We start from the raw sequence: 15,052 nt of genomic DNA on the forward strand, positions 1-15,052 counted from the left end.
TACTATTTTTATCTACTTTATTTGTATTTTCTTTAATTTACCTTTTAAAAATGTTGGGTGTTGTCAGTGAAAACCTCCATGAACCCTGATTTGACCCCAAACATTTGATCATTTTACAAAAGATGAAGGAAATACATATACAGTTATCAAGTTCATCTTCTGTGGAAGCAGGACCCGATTTTGACATATTAACTTCTCAAAACTCTCCATGTCTTTATGAATTTGCAGCTCCAAATACAGTGGCGCTTTTTCTTGCATGTCTTTCAATGTTCAGTACTGACCCAGTACTTCTGTGTCTCCTTCCTGTCTTCTCTGCCAATGGAGGCACATAGGTGAACTGCTCCGGCCGGTTCTGCAGAACATTTCGTCCCGATATTAGAGAGATGTTTCTCTCCACTGTGTCCATATGCTGGCACATGAAGAACGAGTGCATAAGAGTCAATGTACTGTATTAAGGTGGTTTCCTTAGATGAAAAACCTTTTACTGACATTTTGTAATCTATTGAATCTGATTGTTTTAGAGTAACTGTATTAAATATAATGGTATATGTACCCGACCTATTCTTTCAAATGTCTTGAAATCGCTTCTGCTGTGAAATGAAAAACAAAGAAAAAATATTTTCTAAGGGAAGCAGTCTGGTCTTTATGAAAATGGTGATAATGACTTAATGTTGGTGTTGCTGATGGTTGTTGGCACCTCTGTCAGCGAGCGAATTAAAAATCTGGAAAAATCAACGCCGCTTCAATATTTCAATCTTGTTTTCACCTCTTAATGTGCTTTGTGTCCCCTCAGATCATCACCTCTGACAGCTCATAGATTTTTTGGTTGTGTTCCTTATCCACCCAACAAAAACCATGTTCCACTTTGCGTTTTACAGAGCAGAATATGGCAGCAATATGGCTCCTTAAGGACAAGCTGGCACGTTTCCCCCAGTGAGAGAAGGTGAGGGGAATTCCCTCTTAGTGAGGTCAGGACACGTGCGCTGCTTTTGATGTTAACTCCCAGGTGTTCACACCTTATGTTTTTATTTATTTCAGATTTCACAGGTGCTTCAGATACACTCAGCATTTCGAAGGAGCCCAGGTACAGTCGCTCTGAGAGGAAGAGGCACAACAGAAAATTCAGATCTTGTACGTTGAGCTCTTACACAAACGTCCAATATATTTACATTAATAAACAATCAATGATCCATACCATGTGATATTTACAGTTATTACAAACAGCAGGTGTTCCCAGCTGAGCGGGCTTTTAAAAACAATTCACATTGTCTTATGTTTTGTTTCCAGAGAAGAAGAGAAAATAAAAAACCCTCAGAGGGCGAAAGAGTCTGGTCAAGTTAATGCCAAGAAATCTGTGTAACAATACAAACACTTTAATTGTGTAATTAACAATTAATAACCACTTCTAGTTAGCACATCTCTGCAGAGACGAACCGAGAAACACTTACAAAACAGTCAGTCAGTTTGTAACAAAATAACCGGTGTCCTTGTTGAAATGAAAGCTTTAAAAAAAGGAAACACTTATTGTACAGGATCTTTACACAGCCAGAGCTTTCCCAATCAGATCGTTGACCATAGGAAGACGCGTCGCAGACATCAGACCTCACACGGATTGCATATGTTTTTTTCTTTTTAACTCTCTTTCTAAACTCGCCAACAGGTTAGTCGTTCCACCTAAGCTTATTTGCATGATAGTAAAAATTGCATACAACAATAATAGTGAAGCTTGTAGCATGATTTGCTCGACGGACAGCACTTTATAGGCAACCTTTAAAGCACGCTTCTCTGTTTAAGACACTTTTTGTTTATACTGCCCATTGGAGTACACTTATAAATAGTAACAAAACTGGTGGAGATTTTTGTAAAAAAAAAAAAAGGGGGAAAGTGACAAAGTTTCAAAATAAAAACTGTAATAATTACATCAGAAACACTGCATGAACCGCAAATAAATAACGTTTGACAACAGAACATTTCATCCATTCACATTTCTAACTGTGTGGCATTTCACAAGTTACAGTGACGAAGGTTTTGCAAAATAATCTAACATCGGCAGTGCCGTATAGTACAAGGCATTTGTTGGCATAGTTTCTTTAAGACTGTACTTTTTTTTACAGTTACAATATAATGTCTATATATATTTATAATTCTTCCCTAACAGATAATAAGTACAGATTGAGCTCTTCTCGGAGATGCACCTGGGCTCTGGGTGATTGCCGTGATCCAGAATCACATTACGATCTTTTGTAAAAGAATAACTTATCCTCCAGCAGGCCCCAGACTTCATACCTCATGATTAAGGCCTTGACAACCACTTGGCTCTTGATTTCATTTGCTTAAAAAATTTTTTTTACATACGTAAACACCTATCGAACTCCTGGGGAACTTTTTTTTTTCCTTTCTGAATATAATCAGTAGCTCAAAAAGAGAAGTCAGTGTAAAACGACGTACATCGAGTGCAGCCAGCAAATATCCACGGCAACATAATTACAATAACTTTTTTTTCTTTTGTGCAGGTTATTAAAATGATGCTTCAGTCTTTACAGTGATTATTACAAGTTTTACAAAATCCAAAAAGTAGTACTGGTTGTACATAGTCTGAGATGGGCTTTCCAGTGTGTGATCACATGTTTCCATATCTCCGTGTCTCATTGGTCCGGACGAAATCGCGGCAACTCCTCGTGTTCAGTGTGTGGACGAGCGTTATTATCAGCACGGTCATCAGTCTGTGGGGTCTGTCTGGGTCCCATTGGAGTCCTACTTGACCTCGTGTTCGGACTCAGACTGGACCTCGGTGCCCCGGCCCAGGTGCTCCTCCATCTTAATGGAGAAGATTGTAGCGGTAGTCTGCGTGCTCTCGTCCAGCTCCTTCAGCAGCTCTCCGCTCTCCCTGAGGTCCGTCAGCTCCTCCTCGAAGGCGGGGCTGCTCCTGCTGCTGCTGCTGCTGCTGGTGTTCGCTGGCGTGCTACCGCAGTTGGTGGTGTTGTTAGCGCTGGGGTCCTTTGTTGCCTTGTTCGAGTGATTGACGTAAAATCGCTGGTTCTGGAAGAACTTGATGATGGTGAGCTTGGGCAGGTCCAGCTGGGCCGACAGGGTGTGGATGGCCTCCTCGTCCGGGTACAGGCCCACGTCCTGGATGAAGCTCTGCAGGATTCCCAGAGATTCCAGGGAGATCTTCCCTCCACTGCAGCGGGACTTGGCGCTGCGGCTGCCTTCGTCCTCCGTCTCGGCCGGGGAGGCGGTGGATGGCTGACGGGGCGGCAGTCGGGGGCCAGCGTTGCTCTGCTGTTGCTGCAAGGGCTGTTGGGATAAAAGAGGCTGGGAGGGGTGGAGGGACAAGGAAGGCTGGAGCTGCTGTTGAGTCTGAGGCAGTTGAGCCTGGAATGAGAAAAATAAAAAAGAGAAGAGGATGTCAGGCTTCCTACAATCTTGGGGCATCTCCATTTCGGAATTCCATATTTCTCAATTTTCTAGATTTTTGCCTCAGTTTTTTGAACATTATAAACATTTAAGTATAAAACAATTGCAATGTAACAAACCGTTAAAATCTTTGCTGCTTAAAAGTCTGGACTGGATTATGTAAGATTTAAATCTTTTAAATCCCAGTTTGTGATCACAAACCTTTTAACCATCCGATGTTTATATTGGCTGGCTGTTTACTAAAAGCCAATGATTAGTTACATGGTAAATGGAGGCAGGAGGCGGTGCGCCACTAATGATCTTCCTGTGTCAAACACAGTCAAAATGGAACAAGCGTTTCCTGTCAGAGTGAAAAATAAAGCAGGTTGAAAATCATAAAATAGAATTAATTAAACCGCTAAAATATTTTTTTATTTTTTACACAACTTTACTTTTGAATCAGATAATTAACCTGACTGGTTTCCATGTGAGGGCGTCTCTCACACTAGAAGATCATTGGAGGCGGATAACCTTCTAACTCCACTTCCTGTACAAATGATCATATATTTCTGTGTAAACACCAGTCCAATTCTCAGTAGTGTTTGCATAAACTCCTACATTGTGTCGGAGATAGGAGTTGTTTAAGGTGATTCGATTTTGGTCATTCTCAGCCAACTGGATTTATACTGAAAAAAAGAGTTATCTGCTGCAGGTCAGAGTTTAGCTTCTTTGAACCTTCAAATAAGTATCTCAATTCTAAAATACCCCTCCAGTTTTGAAATCTGGATTTAAACCAACTTAGCAGGAAACTCTCACTAACCTATCCACTGGTTCACTGTAAGTCTCATTGTAAGGGTAAAGACAACAACATAACCCTGGTAGGGACGCTCAGGAAGTCAAAACACACAAACAGCATAACAAAAACCAGTGTTTTAGCTCTGTTCTCAGCCGCTTATCAGCCTCCAGTGACAACCAGCAACAAACCCCTTCCTGTGCACAATTCACGTTGCAATGGTCCGGATGATCTGCTGCCATCTTTGGCTTTCACTTCGGTTGGAGTCCCATCAGTGTAAACACATGACACATTACTCGTAAAACGTCTCATTGTGTGGCTGGAGAGGGAGCGAGTGGGCAACTCGTGGTCCTTGTTGACCCCGCAAAATGGCTGCTCTTGTGTTTTCATTTCTGAGTCAGACGCTGTCGATAGGTGTTTCATAATCAAGTTTGCAAAACAGCACTTTGCAGAGACTCAGCTTGCCAGCTGCATAAATGCACCCAGAGATGTGATTTTACTGTACCAATATACTGAGCTCCGGTAACTCTTGTTGAGCAAATGGGAGTTAATTTGGCTGATGTGTCGTGTTAGTGAAGGACCGGCAGAAAATATTTAAACCCTGTTTTTTATGGACAGTAAGGAGCTGCACCATTAAGTCAGAAATAATCTAATTTTATCCATCTACAATCATTTCTGTTTGCATGCAAAGTCCGCATAAAAACTCCCTCATTCCATATCTGAGCTAAAAGAAATCATATTACCTTATTTATATCCAGTAAATGAGAGTCTTTGTGAAACAACTGGCCGTGTATCTAAGGAACCAAAAAAACAAATCAAGCAGTCAGCTGTGGCACGGACTTTTAATAGGAGTATTATTGTGCTTCATTAAGATGTTTCTACCATTAACTGAGGCTTTGTGTTATTTGTTATTCATACGCCAGATGTCTCGTATAAAGCAGCTCTGTTAACTAAGTTCAGCCTAATGATATCTTTGAAAACAGCTTCCTGTGAAAAGTAGGAACTTTGAAGTGCTGCAGTGGTTCTAATTTACAAATGTTCATTATGACTCTTAAGCGTTGTTTATTTATTTTCCTGGAATATTAGCTGAAAATACATTAAATGAGAAAAATTGTGTGTTTCACTTGTTTTTGACTCCAACTTTTAGAATCTCATAAGCAGATTATCAAGAGAGTCTAGTTCTGTGTCTCAAAAGGAGTGTTTACAGATTTATTCACGATTCAGTTCCAAAGCAGTTTAAGCGCTGATTATTCTCTCTCCTATCAGATGACTTATTTAGCAACTAAAGTGTGCAATAAAAGTGATAAAAACTTCTATAAAGCACTCTGGTTTAAATATAAAAATATATGAAAAATCAGCATAAGGAAGAAAAATGACAAACTTCTATTTTAATGTTTTGTTCAATTCCAGCTATAAAGTTGTGGGAAGAAAGTACACCCCCTGTAGTCTGTAACATCAGTGTGTAATGAAAAAGGTCAGGGCTTTACCAGGTTCTAAAATTATTTCCATCTAACCTTAAATGTACAAAAACCAGAACAGATTCTTCAGAGTCATTTAATAAACAAAGCCAAAGACGAGCCAAAGTATAAAACCTGTGAAAAATTAAGTACACCCCTATGGTTTCCTTTGTATTTATGAGGGGACATAGCAGCCAGGCGATGCTCAATGCCAGGATAGGAAGCACCCAGCAATGGCCCTTCTAAATACACATTTGACTCTAGAATATTTTGGTATATATAAAAGTTCATGATCAGCTCAATATGTTCAGGGTGCTCAGGTTGTGTGGGTGCAGCATAAGCCCAAATCATCAACGCTCCACTGCCATGCTAGACAGCTATGAAGTGTTTGTGTTAATAGGCACTTTTGCACCATTTTTGGTCTTCTTTAAACATGGCAATGTGCATTATGGCCACATCTATGCTTCAATATGATCTGTACAAACAACATTGTTTCAGAAGTCTTGATGCTTATTTAGATAAAACTTTGTGCACAAATTTTCTTTTTATGGAAAAAAGGCTGTCTGACAGCAACCCTTCCAAGCGTTTTTTTCAATTGTCCTTTCATGAACTTCAAGACTTAAAGAGACATGGAGCTCTTCGCTTTTTTTCATCATACCATTTCCCTGTGTATTGCACTCTCTCAGCTTGGGGTGGATTTACTGAGACGTAGACTTCTGGGAAGACTGGCAGCTGTCCTAAATGTTTTCCACTTGTGAATATTCAATCTCACTGAAAAATGATCAACGTCAGATTGTCTGTAAATGCCTTCATAACACTTTCCAGATTGATGGTCAGCACTGGCTGCTTTTTTAAAGTCATTGCTGACTTCTTTCCATCTTGGCATTTTGTTAACATGCACCTGGAAAACTCTGGGTTTTAAAGAGGCAGTTGCACCTGCTGATGACCAGTTAGTCAAAAACATAATAAGAACCACCAGGTTGCCACTTTCAATCTTACATCCCACACAACCAAAAATGAAAATACTTAATTATTCACCCACAGTTGTTCAATTCTGTCTTTGTCTTAATAAATGGCAACAGTGTGTATTCTGTTGTTTATTTCTTTTCAATTTAAGATGAAATGAAAACATTTCTGAACTGTATTATGCCCTGAGATGTAAAGCCCTAGGATTTAAAGAGTGTGTACTTTTTAGACTACGACTTTAATAATTAAGCAGGAACAATAAGCCCGGTAGCTGCTCAGTTTGTATAAAGATCTGATTCAACATCCCGCTTACCTGAAGCTGGTCGGTGGAAACGTGTATGAGGTGCGACGGCCGCTCGTTGTGGTGCTGCTGCCCGGCGCTGCTCTCCTGCTCGTAGATGGCGTCGCGCTCGGCCTGCGAGAGGCTCAGGAACCGACGGATCATGGACAGGTTTTCCCAAAGTGTCCGGTTCTCTGGAGACGGATCCTCTTTCCAACGCAGCAGCTCACAGAGCCAGCCCTTAAAGAAATAAATGAATCAAAGAGAGGGAGAGTATTGGTCAGTAATTTATAAAATTATAGACTCTCAAACCCAGAAAATTAGAGCAAAGTTAAAATTTTATTAGGATCAGGCATACTCAGTTACTCAGACATAGCAAACCTTGAAAAACCCTAAGATTCAAGCAAAGACTTCTTTCATTAACCAAAACAAATCATAAAAGGTGTTTCACAGAAACTGTTTGCAGCACGGAATAGAATACACTAACAAACACACACACACTGCATCTGCAGTTTGTGTGTTTATCTTCTGCAGCTGAAGATGAAGACTTGAGTGACTGGAGGTCAAGCAGCACAGCAGGAAGGAACAATTTAATGTGACAAGAAGCACATGCTCTCATTCTGAGCTGCACACTGAGGAGGAGACAAGTGACTCGTGTGTTTGAGACGCTCCAGCAGAGGGCCACGAAACACTGAGCTCAGAGACTGTGATCACAGTGAAAACCGATTTAGTTTATCAAATAAAACACAATGAGTTAGTTGATTTGTGGCTTGATTTGAACGAAATTACTTTAAACTGTAGCGTTATAATAGCACTTAATGAAATAGCAAAAAAACGCTCTTAGTTTAGAAAAACAGTCAGTCAGTCAGTCATTTTCTACCGCTTATTCCATAGTGGGTTACGGGGGAGCTGGTGCCTATCTCCAGCAGTCTATGGGCGAGAGGCAGGGTACACCCTGGACAGGTCGCCAGTCCATCGCAGGGCAAAAAAACGCTCTTAGTTTAGAAAAAAAGTGCCTGTAAATATTATTATATTACATATTATTGAAGAAAAAGAACATAAATAAACAAATAGAACTGAGATTTTTTAGAACAGACCAATGTTTTTTTTAATAGTCTGGTGATTCATTTTAACTATGTAGATCTAAATAAATGGATTCATCAGAAAGCTTTGAACTTAGTAAATAAAAAAAATAAAAAAGGAACATTAGGATATTTTCCGATTAGACCAAATTAGACATTTAAATCCAAGTTGTAAATACTTCTACACAACTCTGTCACTTTGGACATTTAAAAACACTGCAGTTAACAAGTCTGAGGAAGTTCTTGAGCCTTTACCGAACAAAACTAGAGGTGAGGCCTGCTACAATACAACAAAATACCCTGTGAATCAATATCAGAAAATGGAAAGACATTTATCAGCAATTATATATATGTACATGGGTTGGACAATGAAAATGAAACACCTGGTTTTGGACCACAATAATTTATTAGTATGGTGTAGCGCCTCCTTTTGCAGCCAATACAGCGTCAATTCGTCTTGGGAATGACATATACAAGTCCTGCACAGTGGTCAGAGGGATTTTAAGCCATTCTTCTTGCAGGATAGTGGCCAGGTCACTACGTGATACTGGTGGAGGAAAACGTTTCCTGACTCGCTCCTCCAAAACACCCCAATGTGGCTCAATAATATTTAGATCTGGTGACTGTGCAGGCCATGGGAGATGTTCAACTTCACTTTCATGTTCATCAAACCAATCTTTCACCAGTCTTGCTGTGTGTATTGGTGCATTGTCATCCTGATACATGGCACTGCCTTCAGGATACAATGTTTGAACCATTGGATGCACATGGTCCTCAAGAATGGTTCGGTAGTATTTGGCAGTGACACACCCATCTAGCACAAGTATTGGGCCAAGGGAATGCCATGATATGGCAGCCCAAACCATCACTGATCCACCCCCATGCTTCACTCTGGGCATGCAACAGTCTGGGTGGTACGCTTCTTTGGGGCATCTCCACACAGTAACTCTCCCGGATGTGAGGAAAACAGTAAAGGTGGACTCATCAGAGAACAATACATGTTTCACATTGTCCACAGCCCAAGATTTGCGCTCCTTGCACCATTGAAACCGACGTTTGGCATTGGCATGAGTGACCAAAGGTTTGGCTATAGCAGCCCGGATGTGTATATTGACCCTGTGGAGCTCCCGACGGACAGTTCTGGTGGAAACAAGAGAGTTGAGGTGCACATCTAATTCTGCTGTGATTTGGGAGGCCGTGGTTTTATGTTTTTTGGATACAATCTGGGTTAGCACCCGAACATCCCTTTCAGACAGCTTCCTCTTGCGTCCACAATTAATCTTGTTGGATGTGGTTCGTCCTTCTTGGTGGTATGTTGACATTACCCTGGATACCGTGGCTCTTGATACATCACAAAGACTTGCTATCTTGGTCACAGATGCGCCAGGAAGACGTGCACCAACAATTTGTCCTCTTTTGAACTCTGGTATGTCACCCATAATGTTGTGTGCATTTCAATATTTTGAGTAAAACTGTGCTTTTACCTTGCTAATTGAACCTTCACACTCTGCTCTTACTGGTGCAATGTGCAATCAATGATGACTGGTTACCAGGCTGGTCCAATTTAGCCATGAAACCTCCCACACTAAAATGACAGGTGTTTCAGTTTCATTGTCCAACCCCTGTATATATATATAGTCAGTCATTTTCTACCGCTTATTCCATAGTGGGTCGCGGGGGAGCTGGTACCTATCACCAGCAGTCTATGGGCGAGAGGCAGGGTACACCCTGGACAAGTCGCCAGTCCATCGCAGGGCAACACACAAACAACCATGCACACACTCATTCATACACCTAAGGGCAATTTAGAGTGACCAATTAACCTAACAGGCATGTCTTTGGACTGTGGGAGGAAGCCAGAGTACCTGGTGAGAACCCACTGTTGCCTTGCCCTGCTACCAACTGCGCCACCGTGCAGCCCTATATATATATATATATATATATATATATATATATATATATATATACACCACCTTCACATCATTCAAATCTCAGTGTGCAGGAATTAGTGACATTTACTTATAGAATAGAAATAATCTTTATTGTCCCTCAGTGGGAAAATTGAGGACCAAGTGCAAAGTGCAAAACTACAAAGGCAGATACAAAGATGGCAAAAAACATCTCTAGAGCCCGTAGCTCTTTGACAAGACTTTCAAGTCAGACCTGTGGAAAGGCAGCTTTGGCCTTTGAACAGGTCTGGCTGGGTGTTGGATTGGAGTAACTCCACTTCTGTTATGCATCTAAGCTGCCGAGTTGGAGAGTAGGCGTGAAGTAGCAGCTGCATGAGCATTTCTCATTATAACCAGCAGTGAAGCTGGTTCTCTCTGGTTCCATGATGTTGGTTTTACTTCTCTAAACATTATCTAAGGATGTGCTGTGCTTGCTAGAGTCTTCAAGGTTTATTAAGGAAAGACTAGACTTGGAAACCATTTCACTGACCTGGCTGATTTTATCATCCATAGGCCATTTCTTCACCAACCAAAGCAAAACAATAATATCAACAGTGTGTTTCTGCTACCGAATCGTGTTGCATCACTGAGCTTTTTTATGGAAAAAGAATATTTTTAAATCTGCCTTAAAGTGATTGGGACCAGGATTTAGCTGTTTAGGTACCTTGTTCTTTACTTCTTTAAAGTATCCATTATAAACTATATTTAAAGAAATGAACTGACTTCTTTCACACTTATGTCAAATATATTAATGATATGTAAAGGTTATGTTTCTACAGTAAAATAAAACAATAAAACTGTATATTCTATTTCTATTTGCAATGTTGCAAAGTACACCCCTATATAAAAAAACAAAACAAATATATATATATATATATATATATATATATATATATATATATATATATATATATATACAGGATTTTCTAATAGTAATAATACTAAAAATAATAATAATTATTATTATTCTTATATAATTATTACTATTGAGTGGATATTATACATCTGTTGACCCCGAGAAATGGAAATGCAGATCCATGTGTTCTTACACAGCGATGCGCATCCAAACAAGACTACAAATACAAACATACATTTCTAACAATGGTTCGAGTTATAAAAGCGTTTCAACATGGAGCTGAATATAAACTGCAAATTCCCAGCTGCAGAAACAGAAGGACTCTTCAGAGGCTCGGTGACGTGGTCAGACATGATGACCTCAACTTGAACAGCATGAGTGTGTGAGTAAGAGTGAAATGGAAATATCAGACCTCTGTCAAAGCGGCGGGAGAGGTGTAAAAGAACGAGGGAGGATGAGGGAGGAAGGAGGGTAGGGCTCTGTGTGTGAGAGCGTGTTTGTGTTGTAGAGGGGTTCTCTCTCAGCCTGGGAGTGTGTCCTGGCAGACAGACAGAGCGGCGCTGTAATCTCCCGGCCAGTGCGCGGCAGCACCTTTCATTTCCATGGGATTACACCGGGCTGCTGGTCCGCACACTAACACGGCAACACACATGAAGACACGCACCGAGGGCAGAGCCACGCCGCCACGCTGCACGCCGGAGATAACTCAGCAGTTTGGTTGTCCCTCGTTCCAACTCCTCCCATAAGCCACATCAAACCCAGGAGGGCTTCTGGAGGAAGGGGAGAGCAGGAGAGATATAAAGAGCTGAGAAGGATGGAGGAGACAGAGAAAAAGAGAGGTGGGTGGTGGGGGGGAGGGTGGGCAGAGGGGGCCATAAAGCCTGCATGCCCACCTTGTTCCTTTGCCACGTTTATTGTTGCGTTTTTAATTTGCATGCAGGGGGATTTGGACGGCGCTCCAGTCGGGCTGTCTGTGGTTTCAGCTGATTCGGTGTTGGAGAACACACACACACCTACACACACACACCACCGCACAGCATCTTGTCAAAGCCAGAGAAACAGTACCCCAGCCCAGCGATGGAGTAATCCAACTCAAACACTCCCAGAACCAGCAGGATTAGACCCAAAGCAGCAGAGCCAATCAAACAAAGGCACGACGTGAACTCCATTTCAATGCCAGGAAGTCCATTTGATTAAATAAACTACTGAGTTTATTAGTTCACAAGTATGAATGGTATTTTTTTGCATGTATTTGACTTTTTTTTTTTTTTACTTTTCTGCCAGTTCTGAGGCAGGCGTTCAGCATTTAAAGAAAAAAATCATGCGCCACAAGAAGAGATTTTACTAAACATTTTAGTTTTATGCCAAGTGCATGCCAAGCAGTGGTTAACTCTGCTCCCAGCCAGCACTGAGGACAGTGGACAGTCAGCATTTTCCAGTTTCATGGCAGTTTCAAGAGCTTTGTTTGTGTTTGTCTAATTGCATTGCTTCCACAGGCCAGGCAGAGGCAGCGAAACGGGGAAAAAAGATGCACACGGAGAGCAAGAGGAGTTAGCATGTCCTACGTTGGTCTGTAAGCTGTCAAAAACAAATGGAGGAAGATTTAGAATTTCCTTTCAAACATATACTGTAGTTAAATTAATAAGGTATATACTATAATATTGGCGATTGCCGGAAGTTGACATACGCTCACACATATTATAATTCTGGGATTTGATGGTGTATTAAACTATTCTTACTTAAAATCTTAAGACGTTTGTTGAATGTTTTTGTTTGAGAAGGACAAAGCCCTTTAACTTCTGGTTGGTGATCATGATCCATTGCCTCTGATAGTTTGTCTTTTCCTATGATGAGAGAACTCTTTAAAGACTCAGGTAACTGAACAATAGCAAAAGTCCAAAGAGCTCAATGAAGATCTAAAAAGGAGAATTGCAAATTTCTACTTGTTGGAAAAGTCATTCTGAACAACTGCAGATTCCAAAACCATCAGTTCCAATAGCTCTATATCTTTTAGATGTGCCACCACTTTGCTGAAGTCAGGAAAAACACCCAAACAGTCGTCCTCATAAAAAGGAAAACTGTTTAGTCCTGGAGCAATACAGGATTCACAAAGACTCAATTTTGCATGAACTGGAAACCACTGGAGCACCAGTGTCGGTGTCCACAGTAAACCCAAATTTACATCCACGTGAACCAAGAGGGTGCTGACCAAGAAAGAACGCCCTGCTCCAAAATATGCACCTCGACAGCCCAAATTTGCAGAAGCCAACATGGATAAGCCAAACATCTGAAGATCTATTTTACAGTCAGTTGACACAAAGCTTGAGCTATTTGGCAGCAATAACAAGAAGAGTGTTTGGAGAAGTATTCAAGGTGGTGGTGGCGGCATCATGCTGTGGGTCTGTAGTACTGTTGCACTGCACAAACTGGATGGAATATTAAAGAAAGCAGACTACCTTCAAATTCTTCAACTTTACCTTGAATCAACAGCTAAGTGGTTAAAACTTGGACAAAAATGGGTGTTCCAATAGGATGTTTCCAAAGACGCGCTAAAAGTGGATTTAAAACTGACTGAAAGCAGGTCAACACTATTCTGGATTTATCCAAAGATCCATTATCACACATACTGAAAATATGCTTAAAAAGCAATCAATTCCAGGAAACCAACTAATTAAATGAACTCTACCAACTCAGAGTGGTCAAATATCCAGCCACAATTATTCCTGAACCTTCTTGATAGCTACAGAAAGCATGGGAGTTATGGATTAGCCTGTGTGTACAATTTTTAACCTGTCTAAATTAGAGAAAATCCACAATAGATGAGCACCATGGTGTTTCTTATTGAGATCATCCCTGAGGTTTTAAGATGTTTAATCAGCTCACCATGAAAAAAGACCATAATTAATTTGACAGTCAGGCTCATGGTGAGGGTATGGAATCATCTGACCCAAACTGCTCAACTATACTGTACGTATATTTTTATAAACCTCACAGCATTAACATGATTCTAAGTTTAACATTCCTGCACACTTGTGATATCACCACAGTGTTGCAAATCTGTTTCCTCCTTTATTGTTTAATGTAATTTGTTGAACCTCTCCACTGCGGCTGACGAGCACCGACCGCTCTTGATTGGATCACGGCGCTCGCTGCCCCCGCCGCTCAAGTGTTCACGTACGTTCCAGAAAACAAAAATCTAGGGCTCTTCAATGCAGTGTTCTCTGTGATTTGTTGTAGATCATTAAGGGCTCTCTATGAATAAATAGAAAATGGAGTTCAGAACAGGCCTGGTTGTCGACCTACAGGGAAATTCAAACAGCACACAGATTTTCCCATGTGACAGATTAACCATCCTGTTCAGAAAACAGCACGAAGACAGGAACTAGAAGACTTGAGGAACTTGCTGTGACTGATAGGAAGAAATATTATCTTTGACAGATGACCTGCATTTGTATGGGAAACAGAAGATGCTTACTTTTAGTAAGTGAGCTGTGAGACCACACTATAATAAACCACATTATTCAGTGAATAATGTCTGAGAAGCACAGTTCAGAAAACTGCCAAGAGCAAAAACCAAGAACTAAGCTATTAATAAGGTGAAGGTGTCAAAGGTCTCCAATTCTCAGTTTCTGCTTTATGTGTATAAGGTCCATTTTTGCCCCATGAGAAACAGCTTTTTAGTTCATCAAAAATGTGTGATCAGATCTATTAGTGACCTATATTTTAATGTAAATGGGTGTGCATGCAGACCTGTGATGGGTACGAAAATGATTTAATTGACAAGAAGTTGGCATGTCTGCAAAGGCAGGAGATAGAATCATGTGTGGAGCAAGTGATGGGGCTTAATAAAGATTGCATTTTAGGTCTGGATAAGGCCAGGTGGCATATCAAGCAAACAGCTTGCATGTAGGTCACAATGTGGCCTGATGTTGGAGCCAGTAAGTATCTGGGACCATAAAAGCATGCCTCATCATCCTGGACATCCCACGTGCCACAAAAATGGATGCCTATCAAACTCTGTTAAACAGTGGTAAAACTGTCCAAAGCCCCTTTTAGGCATCCTTTGTGTCTGCAGACCTTCAGTTACTGTTTAGACTGTTGGGTGCTCACGTAGCTTTGTGTAAAAACTATTCATACACTGATGATTGCACCGCTAATCCCTTAAGATGCCTATTCTAGATGTGTCAACTCCTTACATTTTAATTTGTTTGCATACCCATCGCTGATATGTATGTGGACCAATTTATGTCTATCAGGCCACTCTTTCTGGCTG

General features: G+C 40.8%; 1 protein-coding gene across 9 annotated transcripts in view; it reads right to left on the reverse strand.

Annotated features, from left to right (window-relative positions):
* Window positions 1–984: 984 nt before the first annotated feature.
* LOC124865650 (DNA-binding protein SATB1) overlaps window positions 985–15,052 on the reverse strand; it is an 87,433-nt gene continuing 73,365 nt past the window's right edge. For 7 of the 9 annotated variants that reach the window (XM_047360930.1, XM_047360925.1, XM_047360931.1 and 4 more), the window contains 3 exons: window positions 6,926–7,132; window positions 4,933–4,983; window positions 985–3,375 (listed from right to left, as the gene is read on the reverse strand). In XM_047360930.1, coding sequence (XP_047216886.1) covers window positions 2,755–3,375; window positions 4,933–4,983; window positions 6,926–7,132 — 879 coding nt within the window. In that variant the 3' untranslated portion in view covers window positions 985–2,754. The remainder of the gene's footprint in view (window positions 3,376–4,932; window positions 4,984–6,925; window positions 7,133–15,052) is intronic. The other 2 variants (XM_047360926.1, XM_047360932.1) reach the window with 1 other exon arrangement.

The sequence above is a fragment of the Girardinichthys multiradiatus genome, chromosome 3, assembly GCF_021462225.1.
Source record: "Girardinichthys multiradiatus isolate DD_20200921_A chromosome 3, DD_fGirMul_XY1, whole genome shotgun sequence".
Classification (NCBI taxonomy): domain Eukaryota; kingdom Metazoa; phylum Chordata; class Actinopteri; order Cyprinodontiformes; family Goodeidae; genus Girardinichthys; species Girardinichthys multiradiatus.